Genomic DNA, 18,137 nt, shown 5'->3' with positions numbered 1-18,137 from the left:
CTACAAAGTTTTTGCACAAGCAGCTGCTGTGATATTAAGCAAGGCTAGGAGCTGTTCATTTGTTTGAGGTGGGGGGCCGGACGCGGGATGCCAACGGGGTGTGCGATACAGCGGAAAGTGTAGTTACATAGGTTTCTGGAACCTTGTCCAAAGCACGGTTCTTGCAATCGTATGAATAGTTCCATGCACGAGTGAATGTTCTGTCCAGCCTCTCCATGACCGAGCCTTTCCACTAGAAAGCTAAATTACATCGTGCACAGGCACCAGTACAACACTTCGGCACAAAATGATGAAGGAGATGCCAAACAAAACATACCAAAGCCTAAATGTCCCCTCTCGTCTAAACAGCCCGTAAGGTGATGTACAGTAGTGTACAAGTGTGCGGTTGACGCCTTTCATCGAAATAAAAACCGTAGGGAAAAGCAACTGCTTCCTGCCCCCTAGTATCCACTGAAATCGACCAACGATGAATAAGATTTGTTCTCATCAGTCGAAACAGCAGTTTGCACGTCGGCTTTTCTCCCTGTTTCTCGATTTTCACACTTCTGTGAAGTGGCGGCGCTGAAACCAGCCATCTCATTTAATTCCGACCTCTTGCGTCTTGCTTCACCAACATCTCCTTCCCAGCATGTCTCTGAGAGTACTTCCTGGGCCTTATCTGTATTTTCCGACGGGATCAGATCATTATTTTGCAGCAGTACAAGATACACCTGGTCAGCTGCAGCCTTCCGGATCTGCAAGTTGGAAGAGTATTTGAGCTTAACTGTCATTGTGTGGCGTTCTGCACTTCTCAAGGCAAGCAATGGTAAGCGTTACCTTGGGGTATCTATGGCCTAGGAATGTGAGGAGCTGACAAAATGCCTTGGTGCAAGTTCCATCCGATTGTGAAGAAATATATCCAAGGATTGAGAGGCCTGCACATAACTTTGTGAAGTCCTTCGATCCCTTCAGCTCAGAGCCCACCAAATCAATCAGTCCACTGTAGAACTCACTGTAGCCCTGTCGAATGTCGCAAAACCAGTAAGATATACACCTTGTAAAATATAACTACGAAAGCTAAATGCTTCTTTTGACAGCATAAGCATTTGATCAACATGAGATAACTAAGTTTCTAGGTATGGTACTATTTCCTATACAGTGAAGAGAATTTTGTCAAGTTGTTTCCTACTCTATGAGCTTTCAAGTTACAGAATTGTACTAACAATGAACGGTGCATTGATAGTTTTGATGTGATCAGATCATGTCCCACTTTTCTAAGCTTCCACTTCTTAATACGTCTTCATGGCCTAACTAAATCATCTTTTGCGTTTATCTGCCACTAGACATGTACTGCAGCCAACTTCACACTCTCACACTGCTCTAGCTCAACATTCACACATTTTTGGCAATTGGCACATCTTTGTTAGTGCATTGTCGAAATAAACTCACCTCCTTGTTCAAGAAAACCTTTCTACTGAAGAGAGACTCAATAGTCTGCAATACAAGGCCCTTGTCAGATTTAAAACAAAAGATGCATAACATCAAATGTGGGAAACAAGAATGCAGAATCATGTGAATACTATTTGAAATCGTGAAATCGGAACTGAATTAGAAGCACTGGTGATAATGACATTACAATGTACATGTGAGCAGACATGAGTTCAATTGTAGAAAAAATACATCAAGTGCTACTGATGAAAAGCAAACATATTACATAATCAGCAAAAAAAAAGGTTATTCAAAGCACTAAGCAAACAATAGCATCAGAGGTGTAGTTCATTGTTACTCTAATCATAATTATAGCATTTACATGTATCAACCTTTTTGAAGAATAATTACATTTAACATATTTAGGCTCAAAATATGGTGCCATCAGCAATGTGTATAGACCTTTGTTACCTTCAATGTGGGTGTAACTACACGATCACACTTCTGGTAACGCTGAAGGACCCATAGAAGGTCACAACTTAAAAGACACTCTCTACTTTTTCCTTCACCATTTGTATTGATATCTGAATCTTGCAGGTACCCTACTAAAGCTGATGTTGAAGCTTTCTTCAGAGACTCCTGCAATCCACCCGTAGAAATCACAAACCCTGACAGCACAGGCTTGCTGTAACAGCTGACCTGAAGAAGCTTCACCAATCGTGGATACGATACTGTAGGAACCTAATAAAGTAAAAGGTCTATCAGTTAAATGTCAAACGACAAACCACCATCAAGCCAAATATTATGCACAAATTGGCGACAGAATGATCTGTGCGTAATCATTAAACAGGCAATATGGTCAAAAGGCAACTACATTTGTCCGAAGAAAACAACATCAATTATTCATGAAAATAGATGAACTTTTGGATCACATTCAATTACTGTAGACCTAACTCTTGACACGTTATTTCCAACATGACTATGATTCCTAGAGCAAGAAAAGTAACCTGGTGAGGTATTGGGCATTAAAAGATCACAATTGAAGGTAGGACAGCTAATTCTCACAAGTCACAACAAAACACAATGCCAAAACTAGATTTGATTTTTTTCACGAGTTTTTGCAATCAATAGAAGAGAAATTAGTGAGCAATCACTTACTGCCCACTCCAAATCTGTGCTGTTGGGAATAGTTTCTTCCAGCAGTTCCCTGTGAGGTATAAATGGGATGAACTGTTCCTGGTTGTACAGAATCCTCTGCAGAGTCTTGACAGCTATTTCTCTCATCTTATTTATTTTCTCAACTGCCTGTTTTGCAATCCCTGCAACCAGATCCTGCGCAATGCCAGAATCAAATAGTTGTGGCACAGTACTACTTGCATTTATTTCCATGTCACTCATTTCAGACTCATGCCCAGAAGCTGGTGCCGTTCTCAGTGCAACACTATCTCTCTTGCAGAGAATGAATGTGCACCGTTCTAGCGCATCCATTGCTGCTTCACGTACCCAAGAACCCACATCTCCTCTGTTATCTACAGCATAGTCATCGAGTGCTCTAAATAAAGCTCGCATGACATAATCTTTTATGTATGCATATACAGAATCACCACCATTTGAGCTCTGATCAAAAGATGCTGTTAGAGTTTCGCAAACTGAAATTAGCCCCTTAACAGAGTTCACACGTGCTTCAGCATCAGGGTCATCAGGCTTATCCTACAAGTAAGATCAAACCAGAGTTTTAAGTACAGTGTTACAGAATTACATCAACACCACAAGTTACTATTGCATTCTTTATCTCTCTTTTACTATGAATTGTCGATACATATTCCATTACCTCAATTGTGCAAGAGCTACAGAGCTTACTCATGACAGGCATCCATTTCAATATCAAGAACTTGTATGGTAATATTCCAAGGGCCAGTGCGGCGCCTCGTCTTGCAGCTACATTTGAGTCATCTAAAAGTGCCACATACTTTGAAATGATATCATTGGCAATCCTTTCACCAGAAGATACCAGATATGTTGGAATAAAATGCCTCAATGCATCAACAGCAGCACACTGGACAAAGTTGTGAGAAAAAAACCCTCAGATGACTAGTGTCATGCTTGTATAGTAATAAGCAAGTACACAATAAATCAGGGATTGGTGACATATCAAACAATAGCTACAACTAGAAAGATGATAGCACTGAGGGCCACTTTTTGGGTGAATGTACATCGAGAAAAAAGAAAGTTCACCTGTATTTGAGAATTGGGATGCCTCATATTCTCATTAAGGGTTTCTAATAAACTTCTCTTTGTCTTTTCATTCAAGGATATCCCAGCTATAGAAATACATGAAATGAATCGGGAAACAGCAGAGCGCATGATCTCTCCTCCTTTGCCCCGATAAAGTCGTGCTTTTTCAATTGCGGGAACTATACCTGACAAAGCTTTCTGCGTGTCTACAAAATAAAGACACAGAGGCAAGGTCACTTTTCAGATAAGTAGTTTAACTTTAAAATTAAGTATTGCAAAAAACCCAAGACATAATAGACATGGGCAATTCCATCACTTACTTGAGGTAAAGGTAAAACCAAGTTGGTACAACTTTAAAGCAACCTCTCCAGCAGCTAAAGTGGCCCCATGGCGTGTACACAAGTCCGATGACAGAGTGCAAGGAACTAACTTTTCGAGGGCATGCCCACTGAAGTAATCCATATCATATTGTACAAGCAAAGAAAGGGCCTGGGCTGCCAATTCTCTCAAACTTTTCTCCTAGAAAGAAAGAAAAGTCAGCCTAAATGATGTATTGAAATATCTCAAGCTCATCTTCATAAAATTTGAAATGTCATGAAAGCAATGCTCCTTGGAAAACAGAATTTGCATATTGATGCACTTCATATAAAAGTGAAAGGAGGGGAAAAACTTAAAAAAAATGTTAAGAAATGCCTGATGAAAGGCGGTACAAAATTGACGTCATAGGACAGAAGAATTATTTTAAATGGTGGAATTGCTGTATCAATAATATTCAGAAGCAAATAACGCTACAGTACATTTACTTTGCAAATGATTTTAACTTCAGTTTCCCAAATTAGCTACTGGTTCCAGGTAAGGAGTGCAGAAGTCGAGAAGATAGGAATTGAAGCACAGGCAAAAGTGAAGAAATTGGCAACAATAAAAATGCAATCTCATTCAAACCAGAAAATAATTGCAGAGAACTACAATACCCAGTGAGTAATTTTATTGCAAAGTAGCTCTTCTGCAAAGGGATAAAGATACTCCTTATACTGAGCAACAGAAACAGCAACACTCAAATAAGAGTTTGATCGGGAAGCCAGTGCAAAGTAGTCTGTTGTATTCACAATATCAATGCCATGTGGAAAAGTCCCCTGTCTTCCAACATTCTCTTGAAAGGCAGCAGAAGCAGCTCTTCTACAATTAACCTACCATCACATAGACAATAAGGACGTGTAAGATAAGATCCTGTAGTAAAAATACTGTGAGATCAGAGAACGCAACATCTGAATGCTACAAATGTACAAGTAAATCAGAAATAAGCTTGCCTCTCGATCATAGCAAGCAACTGTCAGAAGGTGGGGAGCAAGTTGTTCCAAGACAGCCTTCATATCATAATTGGTATAAGCTCGACCAAATGCCCAACAAACATATGCTGCAGCATCTCTTACATGTGAGCCAATGCTATGTGGACCTCTTCGTACATCATAGTGTAAAGCCTGCAAAGCTAAATAGGTCATGAAATCAATTGAGACACTAAACTTGTCTAGTTGTCTTACTGAACCAGCACTAAGCAAGGGTACCAATACCTAATTGTCTTAAAATATGTTATCAAATACAAGTGTGACCATATGAAATATGCACCAGATTGTAAGTTTGTAACCAATGAAATAAAAATAAGCCATGTGCCAACCATTCAGAAACATTCTTGTTGTCAAGCAAAAGTTGCAAAAAAAAGGTCTGCATCTTTCAGGTCTATTATATTATTATGTACCTTTATTATAACAGGAATAACATCAGGAAAGCTAGAAGGCAGCAACAACCCTCTCCGAGCAAGTTCAGCCAAAGCCAAACAGCCTCCGTGCCAGGAACCATCACCCTTCAGAAACCAAAAGTCATATGTTATTACACAAGTAAATCATTGACTAAGAAAACTAGCAGCTTGCCAAGTTGAAGATAAACTGAGATATATCTTCAAATAATCGAAGGATCTTGTGAAGTTCATAAGTTATACACAGACCTCCCCAGGAGAAAAAAGTTGCAAGATTGATGATATAACTTCTCCTGACAGTGCAGGTGTTAAACGTGCAGTTATCCTACCAATTCCTTTGGCAGCAGACCACCTTACAATTGTATCCTGAGAGGGAATCAAGAAACATTCGCCTTTAGTTCAAGGACAACTGTGTTTGAGGCTCAATGAAGAAGATCAATAATTCATAAAATTATTCCCAGAGTACAACTTCATCTGGGATGACGATGCTACTAATAGCATTCCATATCCAAATACGCCTTTGGTATTTTTTGCATGATAACAAGTACGCAAAGCAGCTCTCTACTGTTATCGAAAAGTATGTAGAGCAGTGAATCATTTCTCCAACTGCTTACATAGTTTCTCATATACCCAATTAAGAGAACTTATTCATTTCAGATACAACCATTGCTGCAGATTCTATGTCCTTAGAGTAGCAGGAAGTCCTGTTGATTGTTGAAGCAATCCAGTTCACAAATCATAGTAGCCTACAGGAATGCTTCCACGGAAATTTTTCATCAACTCTTCTAAAAGTTTTGATTAATGAATTTAGAGTTCAGTTTACAGGACAATCTGGAATTTATTACATATTTATAATAGGAGATGCAGTGGAGGTCGACTGGCAAATAAAGGTCCTTTCTTTTTTTTTGGGGGGGGGGGGGGATGAAATAAAGAAATAATTCAAGCACAAACAATGGGCCTGCCAAATGTAAAGGAGAAGACATCATATAGTTGGTGAATATTACTAGCACGTTCCAGAGAACAAATTCAAAACTTTACAGCATAATATCAGGATGAGAACATACTGAATCCCTTAAACCAGTCAGCAGCAAGTCGATAATCTCTTCCACAATTTCCGGAACATCCATATCTTCTTCCAAAAAACACATGTCTGTGTGATCAATGTTCACTTGTTGGCTTGATCCACTCAAATACCCTTCTCTGGCAGTAGAACTTGAAAGGTTTGCACCCAGCGAACTACTTATTGACTGCATGAGGGGAAAACAGTGACCATTATGGTTGAAACATCACCTTAAAGACCAGGAAGGAAAGAAGACTAGACTGAAGAACAACTCAAAATATGAGCAAACATTTCCCAAGGTAGCACCATAAAAGAAAGATGTAAAACATGGCATGACCTGTCAGTTGATTCCTTTTGTGTGAGCCATCTGGGAAACTGGTATGAACAATCTAACAGAGCAGGTGGCATGGCTAAGTAAATGATGTGCTTTTGATGGAGCTAACCAGCTTACTGCCACCTAGCTGATCCTTAAATGTTTAAGCCAATGTGCCAAGACATTTTCTTGCCATATATTTAGATTCTCATCGGATTCATGTGATACTAAAAGCACTGTATTCTCCAATATAGAATCCAGCATATGCATGACCTTACTTCCAGAAGTACATCCAAAATATGTAACAAGTTGAAGCATTTCCATGCAAAGAAAATAATATACATAAATATTCACCAAAATTTACTTCCGACAAATTTCAGTTCAAAAACAACTTCCACTATCAATCCCAAGGAAGAGATAGTGTTTTGCCTTCAGAGTGTTAATTCAAGGCACCTTTTTATGAGAAGTTACTGTTCAGAGTTAGCAGATCTCCATGAATGGTTGTGTACGCTAAATCATCAAGCTATGAATGTTTCCATAACTGATCAGGTATTGGAATTCCAGCATAGTAGAGTCGTCACCAACTGGCACTGTATGAGTGGTTCACATATCTAAACTTAGTGAACAGTTTCCGGGATTTGGATATTATTTGGAGTTCTGCATTGTGGATACAATCAGGCTGCAAACAAGTGTCGGTTAGGTGTCCTATTATTTTTATAGTGAACTAGGTAATGAAACACAAGTATCAGGCACTCCAGCAATAAACCAACTTTTACCTCATACTCAGAGCTTTACTCTACAAAGGACAAGCACATCTACAAAACAATCTAAATGTTCTGCTTCTGCATGCACCACCTTAAAGAGGACAGAATTCTTAAACCCCGCATCATTGATGATTTAAATAAAAAGTCAAAATACAAGTAACGATTGTGAAATACTGAGATCTTATAACAACAATAAGAGATTTAAAACCTTATACTGCCATGATGGCGAACGATGAGGCAAGCTAATGAGAGCAACTCGCTGGGCCAGTTTCACCAGGAATTTTCTAAGAAGCGGACTTCTGGCCGAGACATTAGTCTTCATCACAACTGAACAATCGTTCCAAGTACCAGAAACAGCAGCATACAGCACCCTACGGTTACCAATCTACAACAATAGGAACGAAAAGGAAGACATCAATGTAAATTGACAGGTTGTAATTCATACACACAAATAGTCATGTTATTCCCTGTTGACAGCAGCAAAAATAATAATTATATATGTAAAACAGAAGCTACTATTAAGAGAAATAGGTGGAAGTCTTCTAATAAACTTTAACTTAGAAGGAAAATATATATCTACTGCATGTGCAGAATGCTGGTTAAGAAGTAAAAATGAGGCATAGACAAACCTTAAATATTGATGCTAAAGCTTCTACTATACCAATGGACCTAAATTGATCCACAAAGTCATCTGTGACAGCCAACAACATCTTGTGTGCCCATTCCATAAAACTGAAAAAAGAACCAGGGCAACTCAAAACATTGTCCAATACAATGTTGCATAGAAATACAATGAAATGGTTGAGTGAGTAGAAATCAATTAATGATATTCGATAATTTCACAAGCAATAAATCTTCATTTTAGTGCTAATGGTAACTCTCCAGTGATAGGATTCCTTCGAAGGTACTACAGCAATTTGAAATGTAGATGCATGGGAGTTGCATCAAAATAATTGTAAGAACAACCTGCTGAAAGCCTTTGCCATGTCAGGACGAGTCAAGAGCCTTGCAAGCAACAACCCTGAAATCCTTCTCATTGGACCAGAATTGGACAGATAATCCTTACAGATGTCCAATATCCTTGTCACAAGTGGAACAACCTCAAGCCCATCCATGCTATCAGCAGTAGCAATGCTCGTATCCACAGTGGAGATATCAAATGGGATCAGGACCAGTATATAAAGCCACAATAGAACAACACACCTAGTCTCCATTTCTCCTGTGCTCTCTTGCCTAAGAGCCGTCACTGAGCTCATTGTATGACACTTCTCAAGGAGAGCAACTGCAAGCTCTAGATCTGAAACCTGATGAGGGAAGAATTTGATGACACTCTTGTATCCACACACTGTGACCAGAGTGTACATGATAATACAAAGAGGCTTGATAATGTCAAGAAGCTCATCGGTTCCACAATCAAGTTCCATTGTCTTTGACCGAACCAACGACATAAGCGGTGACACAATGTCCTCCAGGTATGGCTCTAGTAGTTGACCCTCTTCTTGATATTTGTCCATCTGTTGTTCAACAGAAAAGGTAATATTTATACCAAGTTCTTAAGCATAATAGGTTTGGCATAAAGTTAGTTCATGGATTGCAGTCAATCTTTTGAAACTTAACTATTGATACATCTATGAATATTAAGATAGGACATGCGAAAATGATATCTAAAGATTTTTCCTGAATAGTAGTTTTGTAACATTATATCTTCACTAGGTTTTATACATAAATTATAATAAAAAGTAGTGGTCAAAGGCTCAAAGCTGCGTTTTGGATACCGTGTCGGTGTCCAAAACGTCACTTATTTGTGGACCGAAGAGAGTAAAATCTAACAAACTCTTCATGCCAGCAATAGGATATGTCTGAGTGTCATCTAAATATATCAGATTTTAACTGTTTTCCTAATACTTACACTTTCCACATTCAGTGGACCTTTGACTCTTATGTTTACCCATCGAGGTGGTAGTGGATCATAAGCCTCTCCTAGATCGACATTTGTCACCAGGAAAAGCAGCATGCAGTTGCTCCATACCTTCATGTCACAGACATTCTGTAGTTCTGTTCAGCTATGTCTAGAAGCTATAATCTGAATAAACTGGATTTGACTCATTGTGCACGTGTGTTTACACCTCACAGTTTCGCATTACTAATTCTAAGCATTTCCTCCTAAGTTAAGCAACCAAGGAGGAAAATGATTAAACGTCTTCTCTAAAAAATGACCAAAGTTGCATTCATACATTTCATAGGCCCTACGATTGATTTGTGTGGATCATTTGTAGCCCAACTCAGCTCTCTCTTCAGCTTTTGCTCCTACTATCCTACATTTGCAATATAATGCACATCTGCTGAATAGCCTCAACCAAACAGTTTATATTGCATCCTGGACTACTCATCCAGTGTTTAGCAAAAAACTAACATAGGAGATTTGTGGGAAAGGTTGCTTAAAATTTAACACGGTCTCTTCAAATTTTGCTCATGCGCATTTACCAACAGACATTGAAACATTTTAGTTCCTTCTCTAATCAACACTATGTCACCAATCACCCAAACAAAAGCGAACATTGTCTCATGCCGTCCATTCCAAAAAAAAAAAAGAACATTGCTATCAGAGCCAGCCGCTCCTCTCTCATAGATCTACAGTTTACCAACACGGGACACTCAGAACAGAAATAGGGTGAGGCCGTGATGGGAGGAAGAACTTACTATGGAGCGGATCCTGTGGACGTCGGCGGGCTCGACGACGCCGCCTCCGGCGACGATGCGGTGGAGTATGGCGGCGACAAGCTCCCACTCCTGGAGGAAGTACCTGCGCAGGACGACCTCCTTCGATTCGTGCTCGTCGTCGCCGCCGCCGCCGACGGCGGCAGTGGGATCGGCGGAGGCGTCGGCGTCGGGAGAGGCTCTGGAGGGCTCCGGAGAGGCGGGTGCGGAGGCATTAAGCGCTGGAACGGCGGCGGCGGCGGCGGTTTCCTCCATCGCCGGAGCTCGGGTAGTCGTGCGCGCGAGACGGCGCCGTCGCGTTCGAGTGTGTGTGTCGTCTCTCGCTTGTGCTCCGTGCGCCAGTGCGACCCGTCAGATACGCGTAACCAGTCCGTAAGCGTATTCCTTGGTTTCCGCTTTTGCCTGGAAGATACACCTATTAGAAGGCTCACACGAAGACTAGAAGGCGCCTTCTGCTAACTGTTCTCTCTCTATCTCTCTCTCTCTCTTTCTCTCTCTCTCTACGGCGAAGCAACCCCATCCCTGTCGTCATCAGTCCCGACGATGCAGCAGCGGCGAGGCGCCTCCGGCCGGCCGTCAGGCACGGACGGCTCCGACTTCTCCTACCGCATGGTCGTCGACTCCCGTAAGCACCCGCCGCCCAAACCCCCGAATCCTCGCTTCCAACTCCTCACTCCCACCTTTCTCCTCTAACCTCTGCGATTCTTGCGAGCCTTTGCAGGGTACCAGAGGGTCGCCAACGGAAGATCCCGCCTCGCCCGCCTCATCCTCGTGCAGGTGACGGCGAAGCTCGGCTCAATCTTCTCTGTCTTGTGTCGTTGGCGGTTCTTGATCTGATGTGTGCTCGTGGTTTGCTCCTGCAGGCATTGCACCAGGTGGCCGGGGGCGCGCTGCTTCTGCTCTCGTTGTCCAAGGGGGCGGAGGCTAACAAGTTCGCCGTGCTGTCCGTGGCTGCGGGACTGCTGGCAATTGTGGTGGGCGAATTAGGTGATGACGTGATGTTCAACTTCTTGGGTTAATCTCAGTTGTTCTGATTCCAGACAAACTCAGTTGTTCTGATTCCAGACGGACTTACCAGATCTACCTCGCTTTCGAGTTCAATCAAAGTGCCCATGGCACTGATAAAAAAATTGGAAGTAGAAACTAGCACGAGATAGGAAGCGGTACAGGATAGGTTAGTTAAGACTGCAGAAGACATCAGTGGTATTGGTTGTTGTCGATGCACTGCTTCATTTAAGATAGGGAGATAGGACAAGATTGTTGAATCACCTTATTGAGTATTTAGGTAATTCAGCTGCAATTTGCTAAAGCTAGCAGGCAGGTCTGCTCTCTTCTTATTGGCATTCACAACCTAAAACCCTGTCCAGAGCAGGGTTACAAATATCGTCGGTAACCGCTCATTTATCGCGGTTACCGACCAAACTTAAATTTAAAATTCAAAAAATTGACAAAATTCGACCGGTTTCTACTGAATTACTGCATGGTTACCGCGGTAACCGCGATTACCGCCGCCGAGCGGTTTTCGAAGGTAAAATGCATTTGTAAACCTTGGTCCAGAGTTGTACATTGGCTTGCATGCTTTAGGCACAATCATATTAGGATCAGACAGAAGGCTTTAAAGCACAGATCACTTTGAGCCTTCCATACCGCAGCAAATGGTATCAATGTCCACAAAAACTAGCTTCTGATCTTTTTCCTCTAAGGCTCTAACAGCCTCAACCACACCTTCTTTTAACATATGTAAGTGCTTTTAAGGTCAGGACATCTGAAGAAATTATTCCACACTTCCATTCATGTTTGTACATTGAATTCCATTTCCAGTGTCATTCTATCAATTACCCTTTGTCAGATTGTTCATTGTATTTGGGCTGATGTTGTTGTTTGGTGCTCCACAGGGCGGAGGCGGACTATGGCAGTGCTGCTTCGGCTGTACACAAGCTTGTCATCGATTGCTGTTGCATTCTCAGTGACGTGCATTATTCGGTCAGAATTGTTCTTAAAGGTTTGGACTATAAAATTTAGAATCTAAATGTTTTTGTAAGGTTTATATCATGCTATTTATGCCTTATCATGCTATCCAAGTATAAGCATGAACTGAACCTTCTTCGACATTTGGAAAAACAGCCTGTCTCGTTAAGGCTGCTACTTTGTTTAGATGGCGTTGTTTGTAGAGGGTTTGTTTAAACAGCAATTATATATGTTATTGTCCTGGCCTTTGTCCTATCAGCACAGAGCATGGTCTATCTCAAAGACAAACTCAAGCTGGGTGCTAGGTAGTCCAGTTGTCAACTGACCCTCACACGTAATTTAAATGCTGCGAAGAGTACCCTTTTCCAGGAACTTAAGAGGCGGATAAAACCCTTACAGGGTTTTTAGCAATTGTTGGAAAGGGGAAGGGGAGTTTATGGTAGTATTCACCATGAGAATGTGATTTTTTATCCCAATACTTTGTTTGGCGAAAGTGTAGAATTGATATGTGGTTCACAAATTTGCTACATAAGTCACGATGGACTAAGATCCTTCTTTAAAAAGCAGCTCTCTACCAATTACGACCCCTCCCCATGGGCTTAAAATGGTTAGTTGGACCTCATTTCCTATCCCTATCATCACATGTTTACTAACCAAATACTTTAAAACAATCATCCCTATCTTCTCATTCCCTTGCACCAATTACGTCCAACCAAATAGGTCGCTAGTTAATGTCTTGCCTGGGGAATACGTTGCATGTGCTTACGTGAACTTGGCATGCCGTGAATCCTCTTGAAAGAGTGGGGTGCTGTGGGGCTATCTAGCATCCTTGTTTTAAGTTAGATGCAAGAGAAAACCTGCATATGAAAGCACCCTGTCACATTAAATCGCCCATATTTCCTTATATATTGCTGGAGCTAAATATATTGTTCCTTCTGGTTTTGGGAACATGTTGTCATGTCATCATAAATATATACAAGTATAAATTGTATTCTTGTGACTCAAAGAAGTCAAACTTCAACTTCCTAGCAAAGTGTAATGTCCTTACATTTAAGTTTGAACCGGGCTTTGCAGAACTGCTGAACAAACTAATTGTGAAGTGATGGCTTCATCTTTGGTGGCATGTCTAGTGCCAAAAAACATTTTTGCTTCAGGTATCGAATTAGCACAAGAAAACCTCATCAAAATTTATGGCGGTGAATGTACTAGTCTAGTGTGTCCATATCACTTAAACTTTGTCACCTGATGACCTGATAGAATATGGAGTATGGACAAATTGAGGACAAGTATGATCAAGCCAGCTATGGAGAAGCCATATCCTCCGCATTGAGGAATGATCAATGTTTTAAAAAAGTGTAGGTGCTAATCGGGCGGAGGGGTAGTGCCTAGGAAGCAATTAGGCAGCCACCTAAAGCGGTCTAGGCAGCAATTAGGCTCTAGGAGGGTGAGGCAGCCGATTTTTGAAACAGATCAATGATAGAGCATCGTTATAAAGTACATAACAAATTAGATTTGAGAAGTTTGATAATTCGGTGAGCAGAAATATAGATCTGTCTTGCAGAAGAAAATATCTATAGGTAGGTCCCTCTATTTGTTTTTTCTTAAAAAAAAGGTGGATGATATTGTCATGATACATCTGAAAGATGGATGCCTCTGTCAGTGTCATGCCTACATGGCTGAGCTAGTTGATAGAATTAGAGTTATACACGTATCTTAATCTCAATAATTCCACCAGCAATAATTCAGGCCTGCAAGTTCGATCCGGTAACTGGTTATCATGCCAGTATTCCAGTGTCAGTTAATTTGAGTTAATCTTATATGTTAGTCGATTCAAGGCCACATTTCTGTTTCCTTTCACTTCCTTACCTCCTGATGCTACTGGGATTTGGTGATGCATCACCTGTGCACTTTGCAATTCATTTTACATGCTTTTGTGCATGAATTGGTCTTTTGCTTTATCAAGTCACAATTGCAACACTCTTTTGGGAGTATGAATATCATCAGCTATTCTCATTTGGTTGTTGCCTAGGTTACAAAGCAAAACACTGCAGCCATAACAAGCTATGAACTGTTTGATGCGGTTCATGTTGCTCTTGGTAAGTTCTAGATGAATCTCTTTAAATAATAGTCAAAATATTTATTGCTAACTTGTGCGGTCTACCCTCCATTATGTCAGGTGTCCTGTTGCAAATGGTGATTATAGCTACAACTACCAGGCTTCTGCAAAATATGTCTCCTCCCAAGAAAGCTTCATGAATGATGCCATTGTAGACGTGCTTTACCATTAAAAAGGATTCAAATTCCAAGGTAAGTGCTAGTCGAGTGCTCTAGACATGTAAGGAGATTAGAGGCGTCGCGAGCGTGGAGAGGAAGGAGGTGAAAAGTCACCATCGACACTAGGCGACATGAGGGGAGAGGCAAAAGAGGTCGCGGACTGTGTCGTCACTTGGGCCATAGCTCAACCTGGGCCACACATCGTAGATCCGACGACTCCGGATGACCCAGTTAGGGTGGACAACGGTCAACAATATTTGCAATCTGGCCCCTCATTTGGATTGCGAATATTCTCTGCGATACAAGTATTTTCATAAACCCCCTAAATCGGATCGATATTACTCCCCATGACCGAAATATTTGTATAAACCCCCCTAAGTCGGATCGCGACTATTCTCTGTGATCCAAGTTTGCACATACCACCATATCGGAACGTGATTATTCTCTGTGATCCAAATATTGGCATATACCCTCCAAATCGGACAGAGAGGCAGAAGCATTCGTTGCGGAAGAAAAGGTCGACGCCAGGAGGGGTGGAAATGGCTACACGACACGGCCGCGGGGCGCGGCGACCTCGAGGGGAGGATCATCTGCTCCCTGGAAACAATGCAGCAAAATGTACAGGCAAGGCGCTGTCTGTCTATCGCATCCATCCATGGCTTGAACTCGCATGACAAGATCAAAGCTGGTTGTTCCAAATCACACAATGGCCGATAGCAATGGTACTGACTCTGCTCCATCTAGTATTGGATCATTCGATGTTGTCTCTTTCTCGTCGCATCAGTCTTGAAGAAAACGATGAACAATGTATGACAACTTCGATTGGTGTCGCAACTACTGACAAGTTTTTTATTCAACCTGCTCTTCTGCCGAATGTAGAGCATGTATGATAGCGTTCACTCGACGATCATCCACTTTGTCGCGAGGTACGGGGCTACCTCAGATCGTGCAAGTTGGAACCGATATGGCGATATGATACTATCTCTTATCCGCAACTTGCACCCTGAATTGCCAACGGCAGCGGCGGATCTTCGGGGGCTCAAGCTCTCGTACCGGCTGCCACTGCTCTATAGCCCCCGCCTCCCCTTCATTTTTTGCAAGAGAATAAGAGGGAGATGAGGTGGAGGAGGAAGAGGAAAAAGAAGATCACTCCCCCCTCCATGACTTCGCTGCGTCCGCTACTGGCCAACGGGAATTGGACAGGTCTACTGGTACCTGGTCGACAAGAGTATAACGTAGCACAGAAGAAGAAAAATGCATTCAGACAACGAAAATAAAATGTCAACATGGATGATCATGAACGCATCAGACTCCTCCTTACAGTTATAGGTGCAGGTAGGTCCAGCACGAAGGATTCTCCGGATATGGAATGGATGATGCGAAAGGCAAATCCCATTGAGAGCTGAGAGGGGACACCAGAGATATCAGACCTGCAGAAAAGGAGTTGTGGGGGCTGAACAAGTGAAGGAAGTCAGGGAAATGATTCAGAAGATTGGTCGGTTGCACCGTGTGATCTGATGTTTCATTGCATGCATATCTGCTCCTTGTGCGAGTTAGCATCAGGTCAGCATTGGGGTTCATTTTGGGGAGTCTTTTGCTCTTCTTGTTAATTTGTACTTTTCGTCCATGGGCTTCTTCTAATCAATATAACGGGCAGTTCTTCTACCGTTTTTTTTTAAAGCATGGGGTTCAACACTACCAGCAGCAGAACTAACCGAATCGCACTTCTATGCTCGGATATTCAGTACCAGCAGAGTGAACTTAAGACAGATGATTCTTGTTCGAAATTCATCTCTCTGATGCCCATATACTTGCTTCCCTTCTTATACTGGATACGTAACCACAATATATTCCCTTGACAAATCTGACATGAGTTTTGAAATTGAAAGAAGATACAGCGTTTTGCTTGTGTAAATAAGAACAGTATCACGAAAATTCTACCGAGTGATATATATTGTTGTGGGAACTTTTGAAGCGTTTATTACTCCTACGATCTTTTCTTGGCACGTGACTACGTGAGACGGTGCATGTCGATAGCAGAACGATACTGCGTGGTTGCTGACGCTGCCGACTGCTACGGCTCGTCGTACGTAGGCAGCAGCTGCTGCACGCCCGGCGCGACGGTGGCATCGCCACGCCCACAGCAGCGCGGCTTCCACCCGGGCCACGGGAATCCCCGCGGCACCGGCACGCGAGGGCCGCAGCGAGCCTCGTGCTCCAGCCCCCGCCTCGCCTCCGGGCTGAGCGCGGAAGGGTGGCGAGGCCTGAACCTTTGCCTCCCCAGAGGCGGCACCGCGATCCCGTCAGCGACGACGTCCGCGGCGGCGGCATCGTCTTCTGTACCTCCCAATGTCACTTCCACGGCCATCGGTGTCCCGGCGGGCGAGTCCGCGGGCCATCTGTCACCGGCGGCGGCAGGGCTGAGCAGCGCCGGCTCGGCTGACGCTGACGAGAGCAAGAGAGTCACGGCGCACAGGTAGAGTAGGGAAAGTGACACAAGAGTACGTGACGCATTCATTCTTGCTTTTCTGTGTCTTGCCAACCTTTTCTTGCTATGAAGGATTAGGTGAGGCAGATGGTGCTTATAGGAAATTTCTTTTTTCCGAAAAGACTTATAGGAAATTTCTGTAACTTGTAAACGTTAATGCAGAGAGTTTTACTACATTGATTCAGGTTTGTAGTAGATCTTGTAACAAACACACAATGAGGAATGTTACCTGAATAAATTCTCTTCTTAAATGTTCAGATGTTAACTGAGATATGTGGTTTCAGCGGCTGACGGGTACATTTGTGACATCTAAACTTGAGATAAGCATAAAAGTTTTTTTTAAGAAGTCCATTTTTGGCCCTTGAATTATTGACAAAGTACGATTTGGCCCTCCAACTCTTGACCAAAAAAAAGGGGACCCTGCACTGAACATGTACATCACTGAACTGAAAAGAAATACAGCATCGTCCATTCACACTATACATCAACCATTTGATTCTCTGGATTACACTAGCACCGTTCTCAGGTCACCCAACCTGAAATCTTACTGATCGGATTGATGTTCCTCACAAGACTAATTAATGCCAGAGCGTAACGGGATTAAGGGAAACCAGTGACAGGCACAAAATCAGGCACCTCCCAAGAACATCGAGTTTCAGGCAATGGAGCAAACGCGAGGAGTTTGTCATCCCAGGCTCAGTGTTTCTCAGAACAAGCAACTCCAACGCCATTGCAATGGACGGATGAACCAGGGTGCTGCCAACCATGGCTCTCCTCTTCTCCTACAGCTCAATCGGAAACCCTTATCACCTCCTTGTCCAGCAGGCCAGAGAAGAGATGGCGTTTGGATTCTGGGAAATGGTAGGTGGGAAACGGAAATAGGGAGTGAAGGATATCTTTTGCCATGTTTGATTGGAGGGAATGAGAAAAAATATAGGTTTGAGATTGAAAAAGAGAGACTTATTTTTCACCGATCTAAACCCAGCGGAGAGGATGAGTTATGATCGAGAAATGTGAAGACACTGTCACTGCCGCTTCTTTTTGTTGAAATTACTCTTCTTCTTTCACTAACTTGATCCAAAACAATGACACCCAACAAAAGAATGAGATTAAAACTTCATAACTCTAACTCAAACCTACCCATCATATCTCATCTGATT

At 42.3% G+C, this 18,137-nt stretch overlaps 3 protein-coding genes across 3 annotated transcripts; 1 reads left to right on the top strand and 2 right to left on the bottom strand.

The window, feature by feature from the left end:
- Positions 1-8: 8 nt before the first annotated feature.
- On the bottom strand, positions 9-10,631 carry LOC133907424 (tubulin-folding cofactor D-like). Its single transcript, XM_062349469.1, has 17 exons — positions 10,230-10,631; positions 8,496-9,043; positions 8,159-8,261; positions 7,738-7,914; positions 6,457-6,639; positions 5,642-5,758; positions 5,396-5,500; positions 4,950-5,120; positions 4,614-4,829; positions 3,963-4,161; positions 3,643-3,848; positions 3,239-3,463; positions 2,566-3,117; positions 1,879-2,148; positions 1,429-1,473; positions 817-999; positions 9-734 (listed from the first exon to the last, which is right to left on the bottom strand). The coding sequence occupies exons 1-17, from the start codon at positions 10,500-10,502 to the stop codon at positions 441-443; spliced, it is 3,867 nt and encodes a 1,288-aa protein (XP_062205453.1). The 5' UTR covers positions 10,503-10,631; the 3' UTR covers positions 9-440.
- Positions 10,632-10,693: 62 nt separating this feature from the next.
- On the top strand, positions 10,694-14,914 carry LOC133907429 (uncharacterized). Its single transcript, XM_062349473.1, has 6 exons — positions 10,694-10,872; positions 10,969-11,024; positions 11,111-11,234; positions 12,143-12,249; positions 14,245-14,311; positions 14,392-14,914. Exons 1-6 carry the CDS (start codon positions 10,791-10,793, stop codon positions 14,469-14,471), a joined length of 516 nt encoding a protein of 171 aa, XP_062205457.1. The 5' UTR covers positions 10,694-10,790; the 3' UTR covers positions 14,472-14,914.
- Positions 14,915-16,481: 1,567 nt separating this feature from the next.
- Positions 16,482-17,186, bottom strand: LOC133907430 (uncharacterized). The gene has a single exon (XM_062349474.1). The coding sequence runs from the start codon at positions 17,005-17,007 to the stop codon at positions 16,564-16,566; it is 444 nt and encodes a 147-aa protein (XP_062205458.1). The 5' UTR covers positions 17,008-17,186; the 3' UTR covers positions 16,482-16,563.
- Positions 17,187-18,137: the final 951 nt, after the last annotated feature.

Source organism: Phragmites australis, chromosome 24 (genome assembly GCF_958298935.1).
Source record: "Phragmites australis chromosome 24, lpPhrAust1.1, whole genome shotgun sequence".
In the NCBI taxonomy this organism is placed as follows: Eukaryota; Viridiplantae; Streptophyta; class Magnoliopsida; order Poales; family Poaceae; genus Phragmites; species Phragmites australis.
The sequence above is the reverse complement of the archived record's forward strand: the minus strand, read 5'-3'. Positions and strand labels throughout refer to the sequence as shown.

Bases quoted from the DNA above. Each gene is read 5' to 3' on its own strand.
- LOC133907430 (XM_062349474.1), bottom strand. From the start codon at position 17,007: ATGAATGCGTCACGTACTCTTGTGTCACTTTCCCTACTCTACCTGTGC.
- LOC133907429 (XM_062349473.1), top strand. From the start codon at position 10,791: ATGCAGCAGCGGCGAGGCGCCTCCGGCCGGCCGTCAGGCACGGACGGC. The intron at 11,025-11,110 runs GTGACGGCGAAG...TTGCTCCTGCAG, and splicing joins CCCGCCTCATCCTCGTGCAG to GCATTGCACCAGGTGGCCGG. The intron at 14,312-14,391 runs GTAAGTTCTAGA...CCATTATGTCAG, and splicing joins TGCGGTTCATGTTGCTCTTG to GTGTCCTGTTGCAAATGGTG.
- LOC133907424 (XM_062349469.1), bottom strand. From the start codon at position 10,502: ATGGAGGAAACCGCCGCCGCCGCCGCCGTTCCAGCGCTTAATGCCTCC. The intron at 5,759-6,456 runs GTATGTTCTCAT...ATTCCCTCTCAG, and splicing joins TGACTGGTTTAAGGGATTCA to GATACAATTGTAAGGTGGTC. The intron at 3,849-3,962 runs GTAAGTGATGGA...TTTATTTTGTAG, and splicing joins TGGTTTTACCTTTACCTCAA to ACACGCAGAAAGCTTTGTCA.